This window comes from Podarcis muralis, chromosome 7 (genome assembly GCF_964188315.1).
Source record: "Podarcis muralis chromosome 7, rPodMur119.hap1.1, whole genome shotgun sequence".
Taxonomy (NCBI): domain Eukaryota; kingdom Metazoa; phylum Chordata; class Lepidosauria; order Squamata; family Lacertidae; genus Podarcis; species Podarcis muralis.
Genome location: NC_135661.1, coordinates 1,547,656 through 1,573,248, shown reverse-complemented (window position 1 = coordinate 1,573,248; position 25,593 = coordinate 1,547,656). Strand labels below are relative to the sequence as shown.

At 45.7% G+C, this 25,593-nt stretch overlaps 2 protein-coding genes across 2 annotated transcripts in view; one reads left to right on the top strand and one right to left on the bottom strand.

The window, feature by feature from the left end:
- Positions 1-25,593, bottom strand: part of LOC114590399 (methylenetetrahydrofolate reductase (NADPH)-like) — a 256,188-nt gene that overhangs the window by 37,780 nt on the left and 192,815 nt on the right. The gene's annotated exons all lie outside the window — the stretch shown is intronic.
- LOC144328311 (basement membrane-specific heparan sulfate proteoglycan core protein-like) overlaps positions 1-25,593 on the top strand; it is a 159,309-nt gene that overhangs the window by 24,474 nt on the left and 109,242 nt on the right. Inside the window, exons 10-22 of the mRNA XM_077930981.1 lie at positions 587-731; positions 826-977; positions 2,342-2,488; positions 4,382-4,545; positions 6,001-6,180; positions 7,404-7,600; positions 9,956-10,103; positions 10,259-10,386; positions 12,505-12,591; positions 13,426-13,484; positions 16,611-16,678; positions 18,476-18,616; positions 19,535-19,717. Of these exons, the coding sequence (XP_077787107.1) occupies positions 587-731; positions 826-977; positions 2,342-2,488; positions 4,382-4,545; positions 6,001-6,180; positions 7,404-7,600; positions 9,956-10,103; positions 10,259-10,386; positions 12,505-12,591; positions 13,426-13,484; positions 16,611-16,678; positions 18,476-18,616; positions 19,535-19,717 (1,799 nt within the window). The remainder of the gene's footprint in view (positions 1-586; positions 732-825; positions 978-2,341; positions 2,489-4,381; positions 4,546-6,000; positions 6,181-7,403; positions 7,601-9,955; positions 10,104-10,258; positions 10,387-12,504; positions 12,592-13,425; positions 13,485-16,610; positions 16,679-18,475; positions 18,617-19,534; positions 19,718-25,593) is intronic.

The following is a 25,593-nucleotide window of genomic DNA, read 5'->3' as shown; positions in this document are numbered from 1 at the left end:
TGATGGTCCAGCTCTCACTTCCATACATCACTACTGGGGAAACCATGGCTTTTACTATACGGACCTATATCGATATATCACAGTGTCTGAAATAAGGATGGAACTCCATAGAGTTGGACTCCAAAGTGGATCACAGACGAATTGCAAAATTGCAGCTCAGTACAGCAGTCAAATACTAGGATCCTTTCAGAGCTTAATGCTATAATCCCAGCCAATATTTTATCGCGTTTATATCCCCCCTCCAAGGAGCTCAAGGTGGTGTTGGTGTGCATGATTCTCATTTAATCCCCACTACAACCCTGTGGGGTAAGATAGACTTAAGAGGCAGTGACTGTCCCCCTAGGGCACCCAGTGAGCTTTGTGGTCAAGTGGGGATTCGAACCCTGGTCTCCCAGGCCCTAGTCCGTCATGCTGACCATTAGGCCACTGCTGGGTAGGCATTTCCATTTGCGGATTTCATGGTTGAGGTGGAAGGAGAGCACGAGAGAGATGCTCCCCCCTTTCTTTTGCAATTCCTGCCTTCAAGAAGCTGGACTAGGTGATATTTTGGTCCCCTTCTAACTCTATGATCCTTCTCCCTGTCTAGCCCCTCCCCAGGTGATCACGCCCCCCGAGGAATCCATCCAGGCCGCCCCCGGAGAGACAGTCCGCTTCACCTGTGTGGCCGTGGGCGTCCCCACCCCCATCATCACCTGGAGGCTAAACTGGGGCCACATCCCCAGCAGCCGCAGGTAAGCCACGGGTGGTCTGGTCTCCACCCCCCCACCCCCTTTTTCTTCCACCACCAGGGCTTTGGGATGCTGACTCTGTCCCTTACGGCCACAGGGTGTCCATCACGAGCAAGAACGGGCGGGGGACACTGGTTATCGAAGACGTCAAGGAGGCCGACCAGGGAGCTTACACCTGCGAGGCCATCAACGCCCGGGGGATGGTTTTTGGCATCCCTGATGGAGTGTTGAGCCTCACACCTGGACGAGGTAAGCCAGAGGGGCGAGAAAGGCGGGGTGGGGACCGTTTGGGCAGGTGCTGATCTATCCATCTAATTAGCATATCTGTTGAAGCATTTCTTTAAACAGCGCGTAGTTCTTTTTGTGTGTGTGTGTTTTTAAAAATATTTATTTGGTTTTTCAGATTAAAATTTTATAATCACATATCCAACAAACAACATAAAAACAAGATTCCAAGGACTCTCCTGGAGTTCCCTCCTCCCCTTTGTGGGTCCTGTTATTAATCATTTCCTCCTGCATCTTTTATGATAATCCAAATCTTTTACATCTCCATTGTGTCCAAAATTCACCCTTAAACTACAAGTGTTGTTCCAACCCTACTAATGATTTTAGCTGTTTAGAATGGTTTTTAAGATAGATTATAAAATTTCCCGTTCCTTATTACAATTTTGGTCTTCCTGATTTCTGATTCCTCCGGTTATTTTGGCTATTTCGGCATAATCCACCAACTTAATCTGCCATTCTTCTCTGGTTGGGACTTATACACAGTGTGTAGTTAACCTGTGGCTTTAAAAGAGGACTGGAGAAATCCACGGAGGAGAGGGCTCTGCTCTGCTTACAGAGTTGGGCGCAGCACTACTTCTGAATCTCAGGTGCCAGAAGCCACAGGCACTCTCGCACTCGGCTCCTGTGTGAACAGGAGACTGGGTCATTGGCCTGATCCAGCAAACTCTTAATGCTCTTGTGAAAGGCTTACACTCTCAGAAGCTCTTGACATAGATGCTGCTGGCTGCCAGAACCTCAGTCATGAGGGTTGCGGGTTTGAGCCCCGCAAATGTTTCCTGCATTGCAGGGGATTAGATTAGATTACCTTTGTACCCCTTCCAAGACTACAGATCTATGAAATACCATAAAATTCTATAGCAGTGGAAATGATAATTTAATGATCGGCTCTTTAAACACTCCTTTTTCTGGTTATTGGCTATAGCTTTTGATAGAATATAGGTAATTGAACAGCCCTTGTTGCATTACATTCTTCATTAAATTATCTTTCCATTGATATATAATTTTATGGTATTACTCCAAAAGAAAGTGGTGTTATGAGCCATCAAACCACGAAAATACACTTTTCCCAAAAGGTTTCCACAATTTTGGCCACTAGTGTACATGCAACAAACACAGATGCACAGGACTCCCTCTTGACAGGACACTTTCCTACTGGCCTTTAGTATCGTCCCAACCAAATTTTATGTCTCTCCTGTATATACTATGCTGCTGTATTAATTTGTTTGATTTACATCACTGAAATCTTTTTTTAAAAACCTGCTGGCATGTCCATCCATCACCCTGGATCCCTGACAGTCTCCTCTTTCGCCCCCCACCCCCCACCCCAGGACCTTGCCCAGAAGGACACTTTCACAACGAGGAAACCTCCCAGTGCTTCCCCTGCTTTTGTTTTGGCATCACCAAATCTTGCCGTGGAACTAGCCGGCACCGCAGCCAGATCCGCCTTCGCTTCGACACACCCGACAACTTCAAAGGTAAGTGGGTTGGGGGTGTTATAAGAAAAAACTTCTCCTTTTCCTTTTGGGGTACCCAAGACCCCAGATAGAGTCCTTACGTGGGTTCCCTATCGGTAGGAGAAAATAACAGAGGCCAGCCAGAGAATATTGAGAAGCAAAGCAGCTAGTAAGCCTGATCTTTATCCGACAGTTGCGACAGGGTCCTCACTCACCACATACAGGAGGGAGGAGGGACCCAGAACAATGGTGTGCAAGCCCTTATATAGACTTTTGAAGTTGCCCACCTTGTAGCCAGAGACCACCCCCCAAAGCATCATACATACATCACAGAAGGGGATGGTCTACATCAGAAATACATCACAAGAGGCAGTCTCCAGCAGAAAACCTGTTTGCCAGGATATCTGTTAATGGTCACTGATCGCTTTACCTGAGCAGCCTGGCCTTTCCTTTGCCATGGTAAATACTTTTAATTCCTGAATCCAGTTCACAGGCTCACCCTATTCATACACAAATATGTCCTTAAGACAGGTAAGCAAAAGACAATGGAGAGGCTTTCCCATTTCCTTCCTCCTTGCAGAGAAATATTTGAGGTCAGTTTCAGAGACTCAAAGTGACTTCAGGATTGCTCTCCTGTACTATTTCAGACATGTAGTTTATATATTTATGTATGTGTTTGCCTTGTACATTTATGAATGTTTATTGTATATTTGGGACCTTAAAGTAAAGTTAAAGGGACCCTGACCATTAGGTCCAGTCGCGGACGACTCTGGGGTTGCGGTGCTCATCTCGCTTTACAGGCCAAGGGAGCCGGCATACAGCTTCTGGGTCATGTGGCCAGCATGACTAAGCCGCTTCTGGCGAACCAGAGTAGCGCACGGAAACGCCGTTTACCTTCCTGCTGGAGCAGTACCTATTTATCTACTTGCACTTTGACATGCTTTCGAACTGCTAGGTTGGCAGGAGCGGGGACCGAGCAACGGGAGCTCACCCCGTGGCGGGGATTCAAACCGCCGACCTTCCGATCGGCAAGCCCTAGGCTCTGTGGTTTAACCCACAGCGCCACCTGCGTCCCACTTGGGACCTTAGAATTCTTATAACAGGGGAAGGGGGGGAGGAGGGCTTTGGGTTTTGAGGTGGTCTTCCACTAACTTTTCCTCAGAGAATATCCGGTGGCATTAATAGGCCTCTGAAGAACCCTGCTGGATCGGGCCCCAGGGGGCCCATCTTGCCCAGTATCCTGGCCTCACATAGGCCAACCAGGTGCCCTGCGACATCCCCCTGCCATTGTTGTAAACAAAATCAATCTGCCCTTTTCCCTTATGGGGTATCCAAGAGCCCATATAGAGTCCTTACGTAGGTTCCCTATTTGTAGGAGAAAATAACAGGCCAACCAGAGAATATTGAGAAGCAAAGCAGCTAGTAAGCCTGATCTTTATTGATCTGTTGCAACAGGGTCCTCCCTTCACACAGAAGGGGTGTAGCTCAAGACCACCACCCTAGATACATCATACCTACATCACAGAAAGGACGGTCTACAGCAGAAATCTGAGTGCTTTGTTTACCTCCTGTCTGCCAGGTTACCTGTTTAATGGTCACTTGATTGGATTGCCTGGGAAGCCTGGCCAGTATTTTGTAATGATAAATACTTAGTTCCTGAGCCAGGTCGCAGACTCACGCCCTATTCGTATCTTAAATGTGCCATTAAGACAGGATTTGTGAAGGAAAATGCAATGGGGAAGCTTTTCCATTTTCCTTTGACCTTGCAGAGAAAACGTTTGGTCAGTTTGGGAATCAAAATGGTTTCAGGTCGGTCTTCCTGTGCTGATCTGTTATGAACATTTATGAACATTTAATATATATATCTAAGACCTTAAAATTCTTATCACACCATTCCCGTGTCACTTTCCTCAGGGGTGAATGTGACGACCCCCTCTCAGCCCGGAACGCCGCCCCTCTCCTCGACCCAGCTGCAGATTGACCCCGGATTGCAGGAGTTCCAGCTGGTCGATCTCTCCCGCCGTTTCCTGGTACACTACTCTTTCTGGATGCTCCCGGGGCAGTTCTTGGGGAACAAGGTGAGAGGAGCGAGTTCGAGTCCTCATGGCGCTGAATGATAGGCCAGTTTTAAGAACAGGATTAGCTGCCTTTTCTTTCCTTTTTTAGTATTTGTTTTTTTGTTGCTGTTTTATTTTGACAAAGTAATAATCATGCATAAATAAGAATAAAAATGTGCACCTCACCCCCAAGACCATTCCATTGTAACTATCTAACCATGTAACTAAGCCAAACCACAGGGTGGGGGAGAGGGGCTCAGAGCTTATGTCTTATTCCTTTTTCCAGGATTCTGTCCTTTTTTCATATTTATTCATGTATTTATATGGGGTCACGAAGAGACAGACATGACTAAACGACTAAACAACAAGAACAATGTATTCATTTATTCATTTGACAAAGTAATAATCATAAATAAATAAATAAATAAATAAATAAGAATAAAAATGTGTGCCCCACCACTGAGACCATTCCATTGTAACTATCCAACCTCCCAAAATTTTAACACCTCTTGCGATGGTTTGACCCCCTTCCGTTTTAACAGTACAGTGGTACCTTGGGTTCCATACGCTTCAGGTTACATACGCTTCAGGTTACAGACTCCACTAACCCAGAAATAGTACCTCGGGTTAAGAACTTTGCTTCAGGATGAGAACAGAAATCGCGCGGCGGCAGCGGGAGGCTCCATTAAGCTAAAGTGGTGCTTCAGGTTAAGAACAGTTTCAGGTTAAGAACGGACCTCCGGAACGAATTAAGTACTTAACCCGAGGTACCAATGTACAGCTATACATATAATATCTATATGTTATTAATAATAAATTTGTGAATGTTTATTCACAACCTGCCAAGGAGTCCAGTTCATTTTGTTGTTTCTTTAAATACTTTGTAAAAGGTTCCCATTCTTCTTTAAAGTCACAGTTGTCCTTACCACATAGTTTATATGTCAATTTCGCCAATTCCGCATAGTCCATCAGTTTCTCTTGCCATAGTTCTTTAGTCGGAGTTTCTTCATTCTTCCAACCTTGTGCTATTAAGACTCTTGCCGCCGTTGTCGCATTCATGAAGATATTCTTAAATTTCCTTGGCAGGTCTTTCCTTAAAATCCCTAACAAAAATGCTTCAGGTTTTTTAACAAATGTTAATTGGAACATTTTCGTCAGATAAGTTTTTGTATCCATTCTTCCTTTGCTGGGACTTCTATTTTTTCCCATTTTGGCGCAAATAACATTCTTGCTGCTGTGTAAGCATACATGAATCAAGTTCTAGATGATTTAGGTAGTTCTGTCCCTATAATTATGGCTCCCTCCTTTCAGGGTTTAACTTTCTCTCCCTCCACAACCCTGCAGTCGTCCAAGGAAGGTTCCCAGCTCACATTTCTGCTGAATGGGCACATGGATTAATGGGGGTGGGTTGGAGGGCCAGGGTCTACGTTTGGGTTGCCCCCTCCTGACCTCCCTCCCTCTCTGCTCTGCCTGCAGGTGGACTCCTATGGAGGTTTCCTGCGCTTCAAGGTGCGCTACGGCCTGGCCAGGGGCCAATCGGAGCCTGTGCAGAAACCCAACGTCGTGATTGTGGGGAATGGGCAGAAGCTGATCTACCGCGTGCAGGTGCCCACCCAGCCCTCGGTGGTGAACCAGCGCCAGGTCCAGTTCACCGAGGTGAGTGTGGCTGGAATGGGGAGGGCTTGTTCCATCCTGCTGAGGCTGAACGCTCCTCTCAGCACCCCTGCAAAGTAGGCTGGGTTGGGAGGGGGAGAGAGAGTGGGCTCTGCCCAGCGCAAAATTCTTGCCTGAGCAAGGATTTGAATCCAGATCTCTCCCTGCCCCTCAGAGGCAAATACTCATAACTGCCACATCACATTGAACTGTAAGGTGACTCAAGGTTTTGTTGTTGTTTTAGTGTTTATAATATTAACTTGTAAGATATGGTTTTTTGTTTGTTTTTTTTAGTTTTCAAATGTTGATTTTTGTGTGTTGTGTATTGTTATTTTTTGATATCTTTCGTGTTGTTGTTGTGTGGAAAATACTAATAAAATTCATTTTAAAAAAAGAAAAAAAAAGAATGGCCAGGCTGCCCATAATGCTATCAGCAACCATTATTAGGTATCCTGGCAGACAGGATTTCTGCTGTAGACCACCTCCTATGATGTATGTATGATGATTCTGGGGCAGTCTTTGGCTAAGGGGATAAAAAAAAAGAAAGGTGACTCAAACAAGTGAGCCAAGCTGGGTTAGGTGGGTAGAAGCAACATTACCCTTATTTATTTTATACTTTGATTGGTTTTTTCTTTCATATAGACATTTTTTTTATTGATTTTCACAGGCTTTGCAAGTTTGCTTCTGTTTCAACATATGTTTTTCTTTCAATTTTGAGTTCCCACCTTTAATTCCATGACGTTTTCGTTCCCACCTTATACCTACCGAGTTGGATAGTGGTACTTCATTCCGCTGCTCGTAATTCATAATTCGGTTTTTATTTGACCATAGCCGTTCTTCAGATACAGTAGACCCTCAGGTTACGTTACTCTTGAGTAACGTAAACTTCGGGTTGCAAAAGCAGCAAACCCAGAAGTATCCAGAAGTGGTACCTCTGGATGTGGATTTTTCAGGGTGCACACGGACCGCTGGAACGAATTAAATTCGTATCCAGATGGTCCACTGTAGTCCAAAAAGGGTCTCTCCCCTCTTGTTTCCCATATAGATTTTTATGATTGAAGTGGTATGTGTTGGGGTTTTTTAGTAGACCATTTCTTTAAAACATTGACAGTCACAAGATTTGTGGCCTTCTTCGCTAGCGCTCTCAGGGCAGCCCACGCAATTAGGGGATTTTTCCTGCAGCTTTCGCTTAGCCCTTTCTTCACCCGCTGGGTGTCTCCCTGCAGGAGCACTGGGAGAAGGAGTCGGGAGCCTCCGTCAGCCGTGAGGAACTGCTGCTCACCCTCCAGAACCTGGAGGCGGTTATGATCCAGACCGTCTATGACAACCGGATGGCCAGTGTGGGGCTGAGCGACATCGTCATGGACACAACCACCACGGAGGTCACCGGCTTGGGCCTGGCGCATGGTGTGGAGGAATGCAGGTGTGCCAGCGATGGGGGCACCTGCTGACATCCAGGGTGGTTCTGGGCAGGAAAGGGGGTGGGGCTCGAGCCAGCCTGCTGCGACCCTGCACCTGTGGGTTGAGTCCAAATTAGTCCTGCTCAGAGGAGGCTAATAATAATAATAATAATAATAATAATAATAATAATAATAATAATAATAATCTATTTATACCCCGCCCATCTGGCTGGGTTTCCCCAGCCACCCTGGGTGACTCCCAACAGAATACTGTGGTACCTCGGGTTACAGACGCTTCAGGTTACAGACGCTTCAGATTGCAGACTCCGCTAACCCAGAAATAGTACCTCGGGTTAAGAACTTTGCTTCAGGATGAGAACAGAAATCGTAGTGCGGTGGCAGCGGGAGGCCCCATTAGCTAAAGTGGTGCTTCAGGTTAAGAACAGTTTCAGGTTAAGAATGGACCTCTGGAATGAATTAAGTTCTTAAGCAGAGGTACCACTGTATTAGGTAAAGGGACCCCTGACCATTAGGTCCAGTCATGGCCAACTTGCTTATTTGGATAGAGAGGTTTGTATCAGCCTGCTTTCTCTCTCCAAAACGGAGCTGTCCGAAGCAGTTGTTTGCTAAGCTTTGGACTCCAACTCAGCCCCATGCTCCCATCAGCTCCAGTGCCATACAGCTGAGCTGGATGGGGCAGACTGGGTATTGGAGTGTAAAGTGTCTGAAGGGCAGCATGCTGGGGCCGATTGAGCAAACACCACAATCGGCCGATCGCATCACTTCACGGAAAAGCAAACTGAATCCTTCAAATGCATTTGTGGAGATGGCCCTTTGCTCAGTCACCATCAGATGCTTGCTGTGGTTTAAAGGTAAAGTGACCCCTGACCAATAGGTCCAGTCATGGCCAACTCTGGGGTTGCGGTGCTCATCTCACTTTACTGGCCAAGGGAGCCGGTGTACAGCTTCCGGGTCACGTGGCCAGCATGACTAAGCCGCTTCTAGCAAACCAGAGCAGCGCACGGAAACGCTGTTTACCTTCCCGCCGGAGCAGTGCCTATTTATCTACTTGCACTGCGTTCTTTCGAACTGCTAGGTTGGCAGGAGCAGGGACCGAGCAACAGGAGCTCACCCCGTGGCGGGGTTTCAAACCGCTGACCTTCTGATCGGCAAGCCCTAGACTCTGTGGTTTAACCCACAGCACCACCTGCGTCCCCAAGTAAAAGCACAATAAAACATCAAACATTAAAAACGTCCCTAAGCAGGGCTGCCTTCAGATGTCTTCTAAAAGTCTGGTAGTTGTTTATTTCCTTGACATCTGATGGGAGGGCGTTCCACAGGGCGGGTGCCACTACCGAGAAGGCCATCTGCCTGGTTCCCTGTAACCTCACTTCTCACATTGAGGGAACCACCAAAAGACCCTCAGAGCTGGACCTCAGTGTCCAGGCAGAATGATGGGGGTGGAGACGCTCCTTCAGGTATACTGGGCCGAGGCCATTTAGGGCTTTAAAGCTGAGCACCACACCTTGAATTGTGTCTGGGAACGTGCTGGGAGCCAATGTAGGTCTTTCAGGACCGGTGTTATGTGGTCTCGGCGGCTGCTCCCAGTCACCAGTCTTGCTGCCACATTCTGGATTAGTTGTAGTTTCCAGGTCACCTTCAAAGGTAAAGGGACCCCTAACCATTAGGTGCAGTCGTGGCCGACTCTGGGGTTGCGGCGCTCATCTCGCTTTATTGGCCGAGGAAGCCGGTGTACAGCTTCCGGGTCATGTGGCCAGCAGGACTAAGCTGCTTCTGGCGAACCAGAGCAGCGCACGGAAACGCTGTTTACTTTCCCGCCGGAGCGGTACCTGTTTATCTGCTTGCACTTTGATGTGCTTTTGAACTGCTAGGATGGCAGGAGCAGGGACCAAGCAACGGGAGCTCACCCCGTCACGGGGATTCGAACCACCGACCTTCTGATCGGCAAGTCCTAGGCTCTGTGGTTTAACCCGCAGCGCCACCCATGTCTCATACCTTCAAAGGTAGCCCCACTGAAATTAACCTGCTGACATTAGTACCTGAGTTGCAAGTCGCATCCTTTCTCCATCCATAGCTCTGTATTGTCCACACTGATTGGCAGCAGCTGCTCTGCAGGGTTTCCGGCGAGAGTCTCCTCCTAGCCCTCACTGGAGATGCTGCCGTTGGGAACCTGGGGCCTTCTGAATGCCAAGCAGCTGCACTACCACTGAGCCATGCTTCTTCAGCACATGCGACCTGCAGGCTGAGTTTGTCGCCTCTGCAGCCTGCCTTACAGAGAGTCTGCAGTGTCCTTCCTGGCAGCCCATAAACCATCCTCTCTCCTCCGCTGTCTTCACCTCCCGCTTGTCTCTCTGCAGGTGCCCTGCTGGGTACGCCGGCCTCTCCTGCGAGCGCTGCGAGACCCATTTCAAGCGAGTGCCCGGCGGGCCCTACCTGGGCACGTGCTCTGGCTGCAACTGCAACGGGCACTCCAGCACCTGCGGCCCGTTCTCTGGCTACTGTCTGGTAAGCTTGCCAGCTGGTGGCGGGGGTGGTGACGGCCGCTGGAGGAGGGGCGCGAAGTGGGTTGTCTGGCGGGGGGAGGGATTTGGGGAAAGCTACGCCCTGCCCTTCACCTCCCTCTTCCTTTTGTCTCTTCCGCTTCTCCCCCTGCCCCACAGAACTGCCAGCACCACACCGAAGGGCCCCAGTGCAACAAATGCAAGCCGGGTTTCTTTGGAGACGCCACCAAGGGCACCCCCACCACCTGTCGCCCCTGCCCCTGCCCGTACACCGAAGCCCCCCGCAGGTGAGTGAGCCGAGGGTCTTTGCATCGCGGGTTATCGTCATCGGGGTTTGTCCTGGAGGACATCAGCAGCCGCCTGCCCTCTGCGCTCTTGGCAGGCTTGGCAGGAGAGGAGATTAGGAAAGGACCGAGATGCACAGCTTCCGGGGGTGGGTGTGCCTGCAATTTTCCTGTTGCCCTGAAAGCAAACCTTGAGCCTGCAGGGAAGGACAGGGAGTCCGGTGAGTCCATATCCATGAATTTACCTCTGGGAACACCTTGCCTTGTACAGGGGTACCTTGGTTCTCAAACTTAATCCATTCCGGAAGTCCGTTCCAAAACCAAGGCATGCTTTTTCATAGAAAGTAATGCAAAATGTAATAATAATAATAATAATAATAATAATAATAATAATAATAATAATAATAATAATTTATTATTTGTACCCCACCCACTCAGCCACTCTGGGTGGCTTCCAACAAAGATTAAAATACATTAAAATGTCACACATTAAAAACTTCCTGTTCCAGGCTTTTAAAAACGACCCCTAAAAAAGCAATTTAACATGAATTTTACTTTCTAACCATTGATCCATAAAATAAAAGCAATAATCAATGTAAAGGTAAAGGTACCCCTGCCCGTACGGGCCAGTCTTGCCAGACTCTAGGGTTGTGCGCTCATCTCACTCTATAGGCCGGGGGCCAGCGCTGTCCGGAGACACTTCCTGGTCACGTGGCCAGCGTGACAAAGCTGCATCTGGCGAGCCAGAGTCGTACACGGAAACGCCTTTTACCTTCCCGCTAGTAAGCGGTCCCTATTTATCTACTTGCACCCGGGGGTGCTTTCGAACTGCTAGGTTGGCAGGTGCTGGGACTGAGCAACGGGAGCGCACCCCGCCACGGGGATTCGAACCACTGATCTTTCGATCGGCAAGCCCTAGGCGCTGAGGCTTTTACCCAATAATCAATGTATTGTACTATAATGTATTGTCTTACTTATTTTATAGTACAATGTATTGTACTATAAAATAAGTAAGACAATATTGTAAATTAAAATTATTATTTTTTCCTTACCTGCACTGATGATAGTCATTGTTTGGGTGGGGGGGGCTGTTATTCATTTCCGCAGTCACACAATCAATTAATCAATTAATCAGTCAGTTAGTTCAATAGCTGAACTGGGTTCTACACAATCACAAAAACAAATGAACTGAAAAAGCCTCAATAACAAAAACGCAAAATAAATAGCAAGAACAAAAGCGCCAAACTTAATCCATTCCAGAAGTCGGTTTGACTTCTGAAATGTCCGAAAACCAAGGCGCATCTTTTGATTGGTGCAGGCGCCCCGGAAACAATAGCAGACAGCCGCATAAGATGTTCGGCTTCCGAGAAACATTTGAAAACCGGAACACTTACTTCCAGGTTTTTGGCGTTTAGGAACCAAGGTGTTTGAGTACCAAGGCGTTTGAGAACCAAGGTACCACTGTACGCCTTTTTCTGGGTAATTCAATCCTCCCGAAAGGAAAGAGCCCCCCTCCCTTTAGTTGTGCCATGCGCTTCCAGGGCTTTTAGTGTCATGGCACTAGCCCATTGGAATGTGTTCCTGCTGAACCACCTGCAGCGCTGGCATTCAGGTGCCCTGCTTAAAACACACCTGGCTTTTCCTGAAATTGAGCTGTGTGGATGTATCGGTCTGACCTACCCTTTTGTGATCCATTTTGTGCTTCTTTTACGAACGTATTTTGTATCGTGGATTTTATGCTCTTTACCATCATGAGGTAGGTAAACAGGGTGAGCAGGTAAGTAGCTTAGGTAGGTAGGCAGGTTGATAGATAGATGATCAATTGATTAGGAAGGCAAATAAGAGTAGGTAGGTAGATTAGGCAGGCAGGCAGATAGACATAGAGATACATAGATATATAATAGAAAATATATTTTAATGATGGTGGCATTGAAATTTGTGCAAATAAATAGATAAGCAAGGCAGCTGTGAATGGGCCACTGACATGGGCCACTCAGTCCGCAACTGGGAAGCTGCCCTCGCCCACCATCCAGGCCGATATGGGCCCTGCCAGCCGTGCACCCAGCAGCCTGCATTCGGGATGGTGGTGCCCATGGTGACACTGCCCTCTTCTCCTTTCAGGTTTTCAGACTCCTGCTTCCTCGACACAGACGGGCAGGCCACCTGCGATGCCTGCGCCCCAGGCTACACTGGACGTCGCTGCGAAAAGTGAGTGGGCTCCTTGTTGTAGTTTCAAATTGTATGTTGGAGCTGCTGGGAGTTGGAGTCCAGTAGTTTCTTGAGAACCACAAGTTCTCCATTCCTGAACTGGACCGTCACTTGCCTTCACTGCCCCCATCTGCCATCATCCCTGAATATAGGCCAGGCTGGCTAGTCTTGTTGGGAGCTGGAGTCTAGCAATTTCTGGAGAACCACAAGCTCTCCATCCCTGAACTGGACCGTCACTTGCCTTCACTGTCCCTGGCTACCTCCATCACCACTTCGCCATTTTGAAACACAGGGATCAGTTGGGGAGTCTTAACAACATCTGGAGGGCTATAGGATCCCCATCCCTGACCGTCACTTGCCTTCACTGCCCACTCCATTGCCAGTCTGCCACCTTTTAATGCTTGAATGAGAGAGATGTGGCCCTCCAGATGCTATGGGACTCCAACTCCCATCATCACCCCTCACCTTTGGCCATGTTGGCTGCTGTGGCTGATGGGAGTTGGGAGTCCCATAAGATCTGGAGGGACACAGATGTTCCCCATCCCTGCACTAGGCCATCACTTGCCTTTACTGCACATGACTACCTCCATCATAACTTTACCTTGTATTTAAAATACAGGACCTTACGTCTTCCATATGCTAGTAAGCTACAACTACTGCCATCATCCCTGACCATTGGGCATGCTGTCTGTTGGGGCTGATGGGAGTTAGAGTCCAGCAACATTGGGGAGGGGGGCAGAGATGTTTCCTACCCTTGGCCACAAAGTGATTTCTGGGGGACGCTGACCCCCATCAGGAGGATAAACTTCCAACTTAACATATTTCCCCCCCTAGATGTGCTCCTGGCTTCAAAGGAGACCCCATCCAGCCACGAGGAAAATGTGTGAGGATTGGTGAGTACAACCTGTGAACACACGCAATTCAGGTTTGACTCCAGAGTCACACTGTTAGAGCAAAAGCTGCGAAAACTCAGCATCGGATAACTGCCGGCTGTCTCTGGTACTAGATCTATTGAAATGAAGGGACATGGCTAACTTAGGCCCATTCATTTCGGTGGGTCTACTCTGAGTAGGACTCTGTTGAGAACAACCTGCTGAAACTTCCTTCTGAGTATGCCTGAATAGGATTGTGCCATGGAGCAGAGAGGGAGAAATTGGCTAATGGAGATTGCGGACTGCCCCCCCCCCCCCAAGGAGAAGAGCAATGCGCCTGTTGTTTTCCATTCACAATCTGTCCTAGAATCATAGGAATTTTTGAGTTGGAAGGGATCCATGGGTCATCTAGTCCAACCCCCTGCAATGCAGGAATCTCAGCTCAAGCACCCATGTCCTGATGAAGTTTCTTCTGCTAATGAGGGCGCAGGCCGGTCAGGACGAGCTTTCAGGCCTTCTCAGGGGAACCTCGTCCAGAGTCAGACCCTTGCTCCAACTCTGACTGGCAGCAGCAGCAGCTCTCCAGGGTTTGAGGCAGGGAGTCTCTCTCAACCCTACCGGGAGATGAAACCTGGGACCTTCTGCATGCAAAGCAGGTGCAATGCTGCCGAGCTGTGGTCTTTTTGAAAATTGAAAATAAAGCAAGTTTTTTTGAGAGATAAAATCGAGATATGGAAAATATTGATGAGAGATGAGAGGCAGGACTGAGGTTTGGATATGCTTCGAGGTTCAGACTGTGGGAAGCCTTAAAATCAAAATTACAATTTGGAAGACAATTTGATTTTTTTTTAATTTTAGTTTTTTTTTTTATTGGATTATGATTTGATATGTTAGTTGGAAGTTTTTTATTGGAAAAATTAATAAACGCTCTAACAAAAAAGAAAGAAAAGAAAATTAAGCAAGTTTCTAGTCCTCATTGTTCCGAATCAAGGGCTGGTTTAAGGAGGAACATAGGAAGCAGCTTTATGCCCTTGGCTCCTGGCTTAACAATAGGCATTATGTGCATTTATATGTATTTTAATGAACTGTTTAATGAACTGAACAGAGTGAAAGGTTATGAGACATGGGGGTGCAGAGATCGTTTGAATAAACTTAGTGCCTAGATTATATTTTCAGTTGCTATTTTGCTGATGCTTTTAATATCGTTTTGTAGATTCTAAATGCCGCATTGATTTGTTAATCACATGACTTGCCGTAATTGTGAGGTTTGGCTTATTTTTTTAGTTGCTGTTTTGTTCAGTTTCTTAAAGATTGAAACTGTTTCACTGAAAAATTGTGATTTATTTCATATGACGTGTGTTGTATTCGCGATGCGCTAGTATGTTTTGTTATGTTATGGTTATTTATTGGGTGTAAGCCTCTTTGAGATTCATTTGAATCAATCAATCAACCTTCAGCTAGGTTTGAGGCCAAACATGAATGTGGGAACCACAGTGTCACATTCAATCTAAGTTTAATAGCGCTACCATCTTGCCGCATCTCACAACTCTGAAGCGTTGGCCTGCTTCGCTCTCCCCACCTGGTACACATAAGCCAATATTTCACGTATTGCTGGCCAAATGTTTGAACGTTTCTTTCTCTATTTGATTTCCAGGGTTCCCCCCTAGTCCTGAAGTTGATACTCCACTAGAGGGCAAGTCGTCATCGCTATTACATTTGCGTTTTCTTATCCTTCCCCCCTCCAATCCTCACTGTCTTTTTCTTTTAAAAAAGAGAGTTTTTATATGATTTTACAGCTTCATTCACAATTGTAATCACAAATAATAAGAATTACACAAGATTCTTCTGAAACTCAAGGCTTCTCCCCTCTGTGGGTTCTTTGAGTCACTTTTTAAAACTGCATATTATAAGTCCATCTAATTTACAATCCTCCATTGTATCCAAAATCTATGTAGCGTTGCAAGAGTTATTTAAAACCTGCCAAAGAGTTCAAGTGTTTACAGTGGTCTTTCAAATATAATATAAATTTGTCCCATTCTTTATTGAAGTTTTGGCCTTCCTGGTTTCTGATTTTCCCAGTTAAACTTGCCACTTCTGCATCGTCCAATAATTTCATCAGCCAGTCCACCCTGATAGGAATTTTGTCGTCTTTCGAACCCTGGGCTAGAAGCATCCTTGCAGCTGTTGTAGCATACATCAACCATATTTTCAGTTCCTTTGGTAGCTCTGCACCTACAATTCCTAACAAAAAGGCTTCTGGTCTTTTAACAAATGCTATTTTAAGCATTTTTTTCAATTTATTGTATATCGTTTCCTGGAATTCCTTTATTACTTTACAGTTCCACCACATACGATAAAAGGTGCCTCCCTTTTCCTTACATTTCCAACAAACATTTGAACTTGTCCTGTACATTTTTGTTAATTTACTCAGAGTTAAATACCAGCGATGCATCATTTCCATATTATTTTCTTTTCATGTATAACACGCCGTGAATTTCAAATCCTCTCTCCATAATTTTTCCCGTGCTGCAAACTGTACGTTTTACCCAAAGTCTCCTGCCCATTGAATCATAACCGATTTAACTTCTTCATCTTTAGTAAACCATTCCAACACTTTCTCATTTCCTATAACTGTCACCACCTCCTTTCTTTCACACGGAATTGCAGAGTTGGAAAGGGACCTTCAAGAGTCATCTAGTCTGACCCGCTTCAAGGAGAGTCCAGCCCCTCTGTCACCCACCTGCTTGCTCCTTGCACCCTGTCTCTTTGCCTTCCTCCTTGCACTTCTTCAGCTCTTCCAGGTTCTCTTCTCAGACGTTTCTACCTCTATCTCACCTTGTTTTGCTTCCTTTCGCCTGCTGGTTTTGCCATTCTACCCTGACCGGCTGAGCTTTCCGGGGTCTTTGCGCAGTCCTGCCTAGAGACACTCAGGATTGAACCTGCGGCCTTTTGCATGCAAAGCTCTGCCGCACGAAAATTCTAGTCCTCCTGGTTCTGCGCGTCGGGATGATTTAAGTAGAAATACAAGGAAGGAAGCTCCTCTGGACTGACTTAGACCTTTCGCTGGGTTTTAGCTAGGCCATGGTGGAAAAAAGACATTTTCCTGCCTGGGTTTGCTTTCTCAACCTCTCTTTACTCCTTGTGTAGGGCAGAGCACCATCGAGTGCGACAAGAGAGGGAGCAGCGAAGCCTCAGATGGTGCTTGCCAGTGCAAGGTAAGCTGGGCCACAGCTTGGAGGTGCGGCAGCCAAGACGCCCCTGGGTCTGGCGTGGCAAAATGAGACAAAACGGTGAAACTTGAAATCCCCTCATTCACCTTTTGCGAATGGGAAGGCCCCAGATCTGTGGAGTTTTTGCCATGATAAATGAATTCATAAATTAAATTTCAAGAGGAGCTCTGATAATGATAATGATAATAATGATAATGATAATTTATTATTTGTACCCCGCTCATCTGGCTGGGTTTCCCCAGCCACTCTGGGCGGCTTCCACAAAGACCAAAAGTACACTAAGATGTCACACATTAAAAGCTTCCCTGAACAGGGCTGCCTTAAGATGTCTTCTGAATGTCAGGTAGTTGTTTATCTCTTTGACATCTGATGGGAGGGCATTCCACAGGGCGGGCGCCACTACTGAGAAGGCCCTCTGCCTGGTTCCCTGTAGCTTTGCTTCTCGCAATGAGGGAACCGCCAGAAGGCCCTCGGCGCTGGACCTCAGAGTCCGGGCAGAACGATGGGGGTGGAGACGCTCCTTCAGGTATACTGGGCCAAGGACATCTGCCCAGCTGCTGGCTTCTGTTCTCAGCATGAGATTATTTCAGAAGTACAGTGGAACCTTGGTTCTCGACCTTAATCCGTTCCGGGAGTCCGTTCAACTCCAGAAACTTTTTGAAAACCAAGGTGCGGCTTCCGATTGGCTGCAGGAGCTTCCTACACTCAATCGGAAGCTGCTTCGGACGTTTGGCTTCCGAAAAAGTTTGCAAACCGGGACACTTACTTCTGGGTTTGCAGCGTTCGGGAGCCGATTTATTTGGGAGTCAAGCCATTCTGAGAAGAAGCATTGATGTCACCTGCCAGACCGCCTGGGTCATTGACAGTCTCCCTTTGCCTTGGTGGGCAAAGAAGGCGATGACAAGGCTTTTAAGTTGTACTCTTTTGTGACATATTAGCATGGCCTAGAATGTGACCCTCAGCTGAGCTGAACAGATTTATTATGCTATGGATTGCTGACATTTGGTGAGTCTATGAGATCCATCTCCTTTTCTCGTCCTTCTGCTGCAACGCCCTAGTAGCATTCCCAGCGCAAGGAAGGATTGGACTCTGATTAATAAAATACACACGAGGTTTGACCAGCAAGACTCTGGGAGGAGTGCGTATAATAATTCCTGTCCACCCCTTGGCCCAGGTCATTTTATTCACAAAAGAACTTTTCACACAGTGTTCATAAGAACCAATCAGATTTCCTCTGAGCATTTCAAAAAAAACCATGTCGGACAAAGTCAGATCAGAAGAAATCCTCTTAACTACAAAGAAACTATTTCCTACTTGAGCATGCATACGTAGTTCAGAGTAAATAAAATAGGAAACAAGGAGGAATGTTTTTAGGAAACCCCGGAGATCATAAACAGCAGTAAACAGGAGAGGAAGGACAGGTAGTATTTACCATCTCCTTGTCAACTCTCTTCCTGGCCCTAAGATTAACAAAACCACGGAAAGGTACCTCAGCGAAGCTACCTACTGTCTTTATGACCCAGGATGCCTGGTGAACAACTGGCCTGTGTTTAGAATGCTGATAAGTGCCTGTCAGGCATAGAGAAAGAAAATGGACAGTAGAGAAAATGGGCAGAGATGCAGAGGCTTGTGGGATCAGAAATTATTGTCAATGAATCAAACCCAGTCAACGCAATACTTTCATCGCGGACACAATGCCTTGCTCCATATTTCATAATTCCTCATAGTAATCCCACCTGATCACTACAGCCCTCTCCTCTTCTTCCTTCTCTTTCTCCCTAGCCCAACGTCATGGGACAGTCGTGCAACGAATGTGCTACGGGCTCGTTCCACCTGAGCCACGCAAACCCCGAAGGCTGCCTGCGCTGCTTCTGCATGGGGGTCTCGCGCCAGTGCTCCAGCTCCTCGTGGAACAGGGACCAGGTATTGCCCCCTGGGGCCGGGAAGGCGGGTCCTGCTATGTGCGAGGCTGGAAGCATCCTTCCCTATGCAAACCCGGACCACAGACCCTGCTAGGAGGGTCCTTCTCCACCCCCACCCCCACCCCTCCTATATACATACCCATTACAAAGTACTGTATTTTTCGTTCTATAAGATGCACCAGATCACAAGACGCACCTAGTTTTTGGAGGAGGAAAACAAGAAAAAAAATATTCTGAATCTCAGAAGCCAGAACAGCAAGAGGGATCGCTGCGCAGTGAAAGCAGCAATCCCTCTTGCTGTTCTGGCTTCTGGGATAGCTGCACAGCCTGCATTCACTCCATAAGACGCACACACATTGCCCCTTACTTTTTAGGAGGGAAAAATTGAGTCTTATAGAGCAAAAAATACGGTATATATTTATAATATACAGTGGTACCTCAGGTTTTGAACAGGATCTGTTCCGGAGGCCCATTCGCAACATAAAAAGAGTGTAACCTGCAGCGGCATGTCTGTGCACGCGCGGGTTACGATTTGGCGCTTGTGCGCATGCGCGAAGCGTGATTTGGCGCCGCTGTGCATGTGTGAGCAGCAAAACCCGGAAGTAACCCTTTCCGGTACTTCCAGGTCACCGCGGGACGTAACCTGAAAAAATGTAACATGAAGCAAATGTAGCATGAGGTATGACTGTACAGTCGTACCTCGGATCCCGAACGTCTTGTGAGTCGAACGTTTTGGCTCCCGAACGCCGCAAACCCGGAAGTGAGTGTTCTGGTTTGTGAACGTTCTTTGGAACCTGAACGTCCGGCACGGCTTCCCATTGGCTGCAGGAGGTATGACTGTATTAGACTTTAAAATCTGTTGTCTCAATAGATGTCCCATCAATATATGCATCTGACAGCTTCTCTCCTTGCGCTCTAGGTGCGAGTGGGGTCTGAGGACGCTGAGAGGGCACAGTTCAGCCTCTCCAACTCGGCCGGCTCCCGGACGATCAGCGAGGGCATCCGCTTCACCGGCGCCTCGGAGCTCACTTTCTCCTCCTTCCACACTCTGCCGCGTGACATTTACTACTGGGTGCTGCCGGAGCGCTTCAGGGGAGACAAGGTGCCACTCTCAGGGGTGCTTCCACCGTAATTCCTGCATCGCAGGGGGTTGGACTATAGAGGACCCTTGCGGGGAATCTCCCAAACCTGTGTGTGATTTCAGGACAAGGAAAGGTTTGATTTGAGGCTGAAGGAGGCACTCGTAGGGCAGAAAACGGGTCATCCCAAGTCAGGCATTTGGTCTGCCTGGCACAGAACCGTCTACTGGGGCCTCAACCACTGAGCCTCTTGGGCTTTACGATCGGAAGGTCGGTGGTTCGAATCCCCATGACGGAGTGAGCTCCCATTGCTCTGTTCCAGCTCCTGCCAAGCTAGTAGTTCGAAAGCACACCATTGCAAGTAGATAAATAGCTACTGCTGTGGCGGGAAGGTAAACAGTGTTTCCATCCACTCTGGTTTCTGTCACAGTGTCCCATTGTGCCGGAAGCGGTTTAGTCCTGCTGGCCGCATGACCCGAAAAGCTGTCTGTGGACAAACGCAGCTGCCTTGGCCTGAAAGTGAGATGAGGGCCGTGTTATAAGAAAAAAACCTGCTCTTTTCCCCCTTATGGGGTACCCAAGAGCCCATATAGAGTCCTCTTTTTAGGTTCTCTATTGGTAGGAGAAAATAACAGAGGCCAACCAGAGAATATTGAGAAGCAAGGCAGCTAGTAAGCCTGATCTTTATTAAACATGTTGCAACAGGGGGAGAAGACCTCAAGCACAGGCGTGCAAGCCCTTATATAGACTTTTTAAATTGCCCACCTTCAAACTCCAGACCAACCCCAGAAACATCATACATACATCACAGAAGGGGTGGTTCTAAAACAGAATCCTGAGTGTGTTGTTTATCTCCTGTCTGGAAAGTTAAAGGTCAAGGGACCCCTGACAGTTAAGTCTAGTCGCGGATGACTCTGGAATTGCGGTGTTCATCTCGCTTTACTGGCTGAGGGAGCCGGTGTACAGCTTCTGGGTCATGTAGCAGCATGACTAAGCCGCTTCTGGAGAACCAGAGCAGCGCACGGAAACGCCGTTTACCTTCCCGCCGGAGCGGTACTTATTTATCTACTTGCACTTTGAGGTGCTTTCGAACTGCTAGGTGGGCAGGAGCTGGGACCGAGCAACGGGAGAGCTCACGTCGCAGGGATTCGAACCACCAACCTTCTGATTGGCAAGCCCTAGGCTCAGTGGTTTAGATCACAGCGCCAGCCATTATTTGGGTTTTGGCCACTCTTTTGTTATTATAACTACTTAATTCCTGAATCTAGGTCACTGGTCACAGGCTCACACCCTGTTCATGTCTTGAATGTGCCCTTAAGACAGGATGTGTGAGCACAGGATTTGTGAGCAAAGAGACCTTGGGGGAGATTTCCCATTTTGACCTTGCAGAGAAACATTTGAGGTCAATTTGTTCAGGACCTTTTCTGTGGGGTTTCAGACATGTGGTTTATATGTACAGTTATGACATATAATGATATTTTTAAAAATATATATGACCTTAACATTCTTATAACAGCCGCAACCCCATAGTTGCCTTTGACTGGACTCAACCGTTCAGGGGTCTTTTACATTTACCTTTACCCTGCCTGGCAGCAGCACTCCATGATCTTTCCCAGACCTGCCTAAAGATGTTGCCAGGCCTTCACCTGGGACATTCTGCCCACAATGGAGATGCTCTACCAATAAGCTGTGGTCATTCTCCTAAAGTCCTATTTATTTCATAGTTTATGCCATTTGACTGTTAAAATGAAACATAGCCCAAACATCAAAGTGGTTTCTAGTCCTCATGATTCTGACTAAAGATTCTATAAAAAAATTTTTTATTGGTTTTACAGTATTTTTTAAAACAAAACAAACATATAAAAAGACATACAAACGTGTATAGTTTCATAACCTTTTTTTCCTAAACCTTATTTCACAGACTCCCCCATACCTCCCCTTTCTGCATCCCAATGTCCAAAGTTTTTTAGCAACTTCAAAATATTTCTGTCAAGTCTCTGTCCTTTTAATCTTTCCTTCAGTCTAATCTTATATCACTGTCACCCTTTCTTTCTCATAACCTCAACATTCTAGCATTCATCAAGTTTATGATAGTCCTTAAGATAAATTTTAAATTTCTTCCACTCTTCTTCCGCTGTCTCCTTCCCCTGATCGCGGATTCTGCCAGTCATCTCAGCCAGTGTCATATAGTCCATCACTTTCATTTGCCACTCTTCCAGGGTGGGTAGATCTTGTATCTTCCAGTACTTTGCGATGAGTATTCTTGCTGCTGTCGTAGCATACATAAAGAAAATTCTATCTTTCTTTGACACCAATTGGCCGACAATGCCCAAAAGAAAGGCCTCTGGTTTTTTAGGAAAAGTACATTTAAGTACCTTTTTCATTTCATTATATATCATATCCCAGAAAGCCTTAATCTTCGGGCACGTCCACCAAAGGTGGTAGAAGGTACCTTCAGTTTCTTTACATTTCCAACACTTATTGTCAGGCAAATGATAAATTTTTGCTAGCTTGACTGGGGTCATATACCACCTATAGATCATTTTCATAATATTTTCCTTTAAAGCATTACAGGCCGTAAATTTTATACCTGTATTCCACAACCATTCCCAGTCAGCAAACATTATGTTATGACCGATGTCCTGTGCCCACTTAATCATAGCCGATTTAACTGTTTCATCTTGCGTATTCCATTTCAGCAGCAAATTGTACATTCTTGACAAGTTCTTAGTATTGGGTTCTAACAATTCAGTTTCTAATTTTGATTTCTCCACCTGGAAGCCAACTTTCCTATCTTGTTTATAAACCTCCATTATTTGATAATAATGGAGCCAATCACGTACTTTAAGTTTCATTTTCTCATGACTCTGTAATTTCAATTTGTCTCCATCTTGTTCCAAAATTTCCCAATACTTTGGCCATTTGGCCTCCATATTGGGCTTTTTGAGTGCCTTGGCCTCCAAGGGTGACAACCATCTAGGGGTTTTATTTTCTAACAAATCTTTATATCTTAACCAAACATTGTACAGTGCTTTTCTGACAATATGATTCTTAAAGGCCCTATGCAGCTTAATTTTGTCATACCATAGATATGCATGCCAACCAAATGCATTATTGAAACCCTCCAAGTCCAAAATGTCTGTATTCTCGAGGAGCATCCAGTCTTTCAGCCAGCAGAACGCTGCTGCTTCATAATACAGTTTTAGGTCCGGCAGGGCAAATCCCCCTCTTTCTTTAGCATCTGTCAGGATTTTAAATTTAATTCTGGGCTTTTTGCCCTGCCAGACAAATTTCGATATGTCTTTCTGCCACCTCTTAAAACAATCCATCTTGTCAAGGATTTGCAAAGTTTGAAATAAAAATAACATTTTAGGCAATACATTCATCTTGATAACTGCAATTCGGCCTAACATTGATAATTTCAAATTTGACCATATTTCTAAGTCTTTTTTAATTTCTGACCAACATTTTTCATAATTGTCCTTATACAAGTTCAAATTTTTGGATGTCAAGTGAACCCCTAGGTATTTCACCTTCTTAACCACTGTCAAACCTGTCTCTTCTTGAAATTCCTCCTTCTCCTTAACTGTTAAATTTTTTTCTATGACTTTAGTTTTTTGTTTGTTCAGTTTAAATCCGGCTACCTGGCCAAATTGTTGAATTATCTCCAACACCCTTTTCGCACTAGAGTTTGGCTCCTGTAAGGTCAATACTAAGTCATCTGCAAAAGCTCTTAACTTGTACTGTTTATCTCCGACCTGTACACCTTCAACCTGCTGGTCATTTCTAATCATATTTAGCAACACCTCCAGAACCGAAATAAAGAGCAATGGGGAAATTGGGCACCCCTGTCGTGTTCCTTTTTCTATCTTAAGTTCATCAGTTATCACATTATTTACAATCAGCTTCGCTTTTTGTTCAGAGTATATCGCACCCATACCATTCTCAAATCCTTGGCCTACCCCCATCCCATGAAGATTCTTTTTCATAAAGCTCCAAGAAATATTGTCGAATGCTTTCTCCGCATCCACAAAAATCAACACTGCTTTAGTGTTTATATTCACCTCTAGCAATTCCAAAATGTCTATTATATTTCTTACATTGTCTGATAAATGCCTTTTTGGGAGAAAGCCTGCTTGGTCCTTATGAATCATCTCCATCAACACTCTCTTAAATCTTTTTGCCAAAATGTCTGCAAAGATTTTATAATCCACATTAAGTAGTGATATTGGGCGGTAGTTCTTGAGTTGAGTCTTTTCAGTCTCTGTCTTTGGTATGAGTGAAATATACGCTTCTTTCCACGATTCTGGTGCCTTTTTCCCCTCTAGGATCTCGTTACAGACTTCCTTTAACGGTTGAAGCAACCATTCCTTCAAAGATTTATAATATCTGGAAGTCAGTCCATCTGGCCCTGGAGATTTGCCCAATTGCATGTCCTGAATGGCACCCTCTATCTCTTGTTCTGTTATTCTCTGGTTTAAATCCACCTTACTTTGATGAGAGATTTTTTGTAATCCATATTTATTAAGAAATTTGTCGATATCTTCTTCATTTTGTGGTCCTTGAGAATAAAGTTTTTTAAAGTAGCTCAGGAAACAATTTCTAATCTCATTAGGTTTAGATATGTTCTTTCCATCCACTTCAAGGCTTGTAACTGTATTTAGTTTCTGCCTTTTCTTCAATTGCCATGCCAGAAGTTTGCCACATTTATCTGCCGATTCGAAGGTTTTTTGTTTCATTTGTTTTATCTTCCATTCAATCTCCTGATTCATCAATTCCATATATTGTGTTTGGTATAACTTGATCTCTCTCAGAATCTCCTGGGACTTTGGTTTTGATCTTAATTTCTTCTCTCCTTCTTTTATCTTTTCCAAAATCTTCTCCTTCTTCTCATTCTGCTTTCTCTTTTTTATTGAGTTTTGTTGAATCAGAAATCCTCGCATCACAGCTTTACTTGCGTCCCAGATCACTCTTTTTTCCACATCAGCCTTTAAATTTATTTCAAAATAGTCCTTTAAGGTTTTCTGGGCCTTCATGTGAATCTCCTTGTCTCGAAACAGGGTGTCATTCATCCTCCATCTAAATTGACCAGTTGTTGTAAGTTTCATTTCCATCTTCACGGCGTTATGGTCGGAGCAGGTTTTTGGGCAGATTTCTACCCTCCTAATCTTTGGAGCCATCCTACTAGTGATCCAGATTTGATCAATTCTGGTCCAGGTCGTCGTCGCATGTGAGAAAAAAGTTCCCTCTCTCTCAAGAGGGTTCCTTGTTCTCCATATGTCTATTAAGTCCATATTTTCCGTCATCTCAAAGAAGGTCTTCGGAAGTCTCCCTTCCTTGGAAATTGTCAGTCTTTGTGCCTTGTCCATATTTGTAGAAACTACACCATTCATGTCTCCCATGATTATCATATTGTAATCCAAATGGTCCGTCAGAGTTTCATGAAGTTTCTTGAAGAATTCCGCCTTGCCTTCATTTGGTGCATAGATTCCAACTATTAAGAATTTTTCTCCTTGTGCTTGTATTTCAACTGCCAAATATCTTCCTTGCTCATCTTTAAACATCATTTTTGGGACCCATTTCTCTTTTACATAAATCACAACTCCTCTTTTCTTAACTTTATCCGATGAAATGAATTCTTGTCCTAATCTTTTATTTATAAGTAATTTCCTGTGTGCTCTAGTTACATGAGTTTCTTGTAAACAAATCACGTCCAATTGTTCTCTTTTCAAAATGTGAAACACTTGGCGTCTCTTCAAAGGCATGTTAAGCCCATTACAATTCCAGCTAAGGAATTGCAGGGCCATCTTATTGTTGTTTCTGTGTCACTCCTCCAACCGCTCCAAGTTGTTGCTCTTCCTCTGATGGTGCTGGGTTAAGTCCAAACGATAGGTTAAGA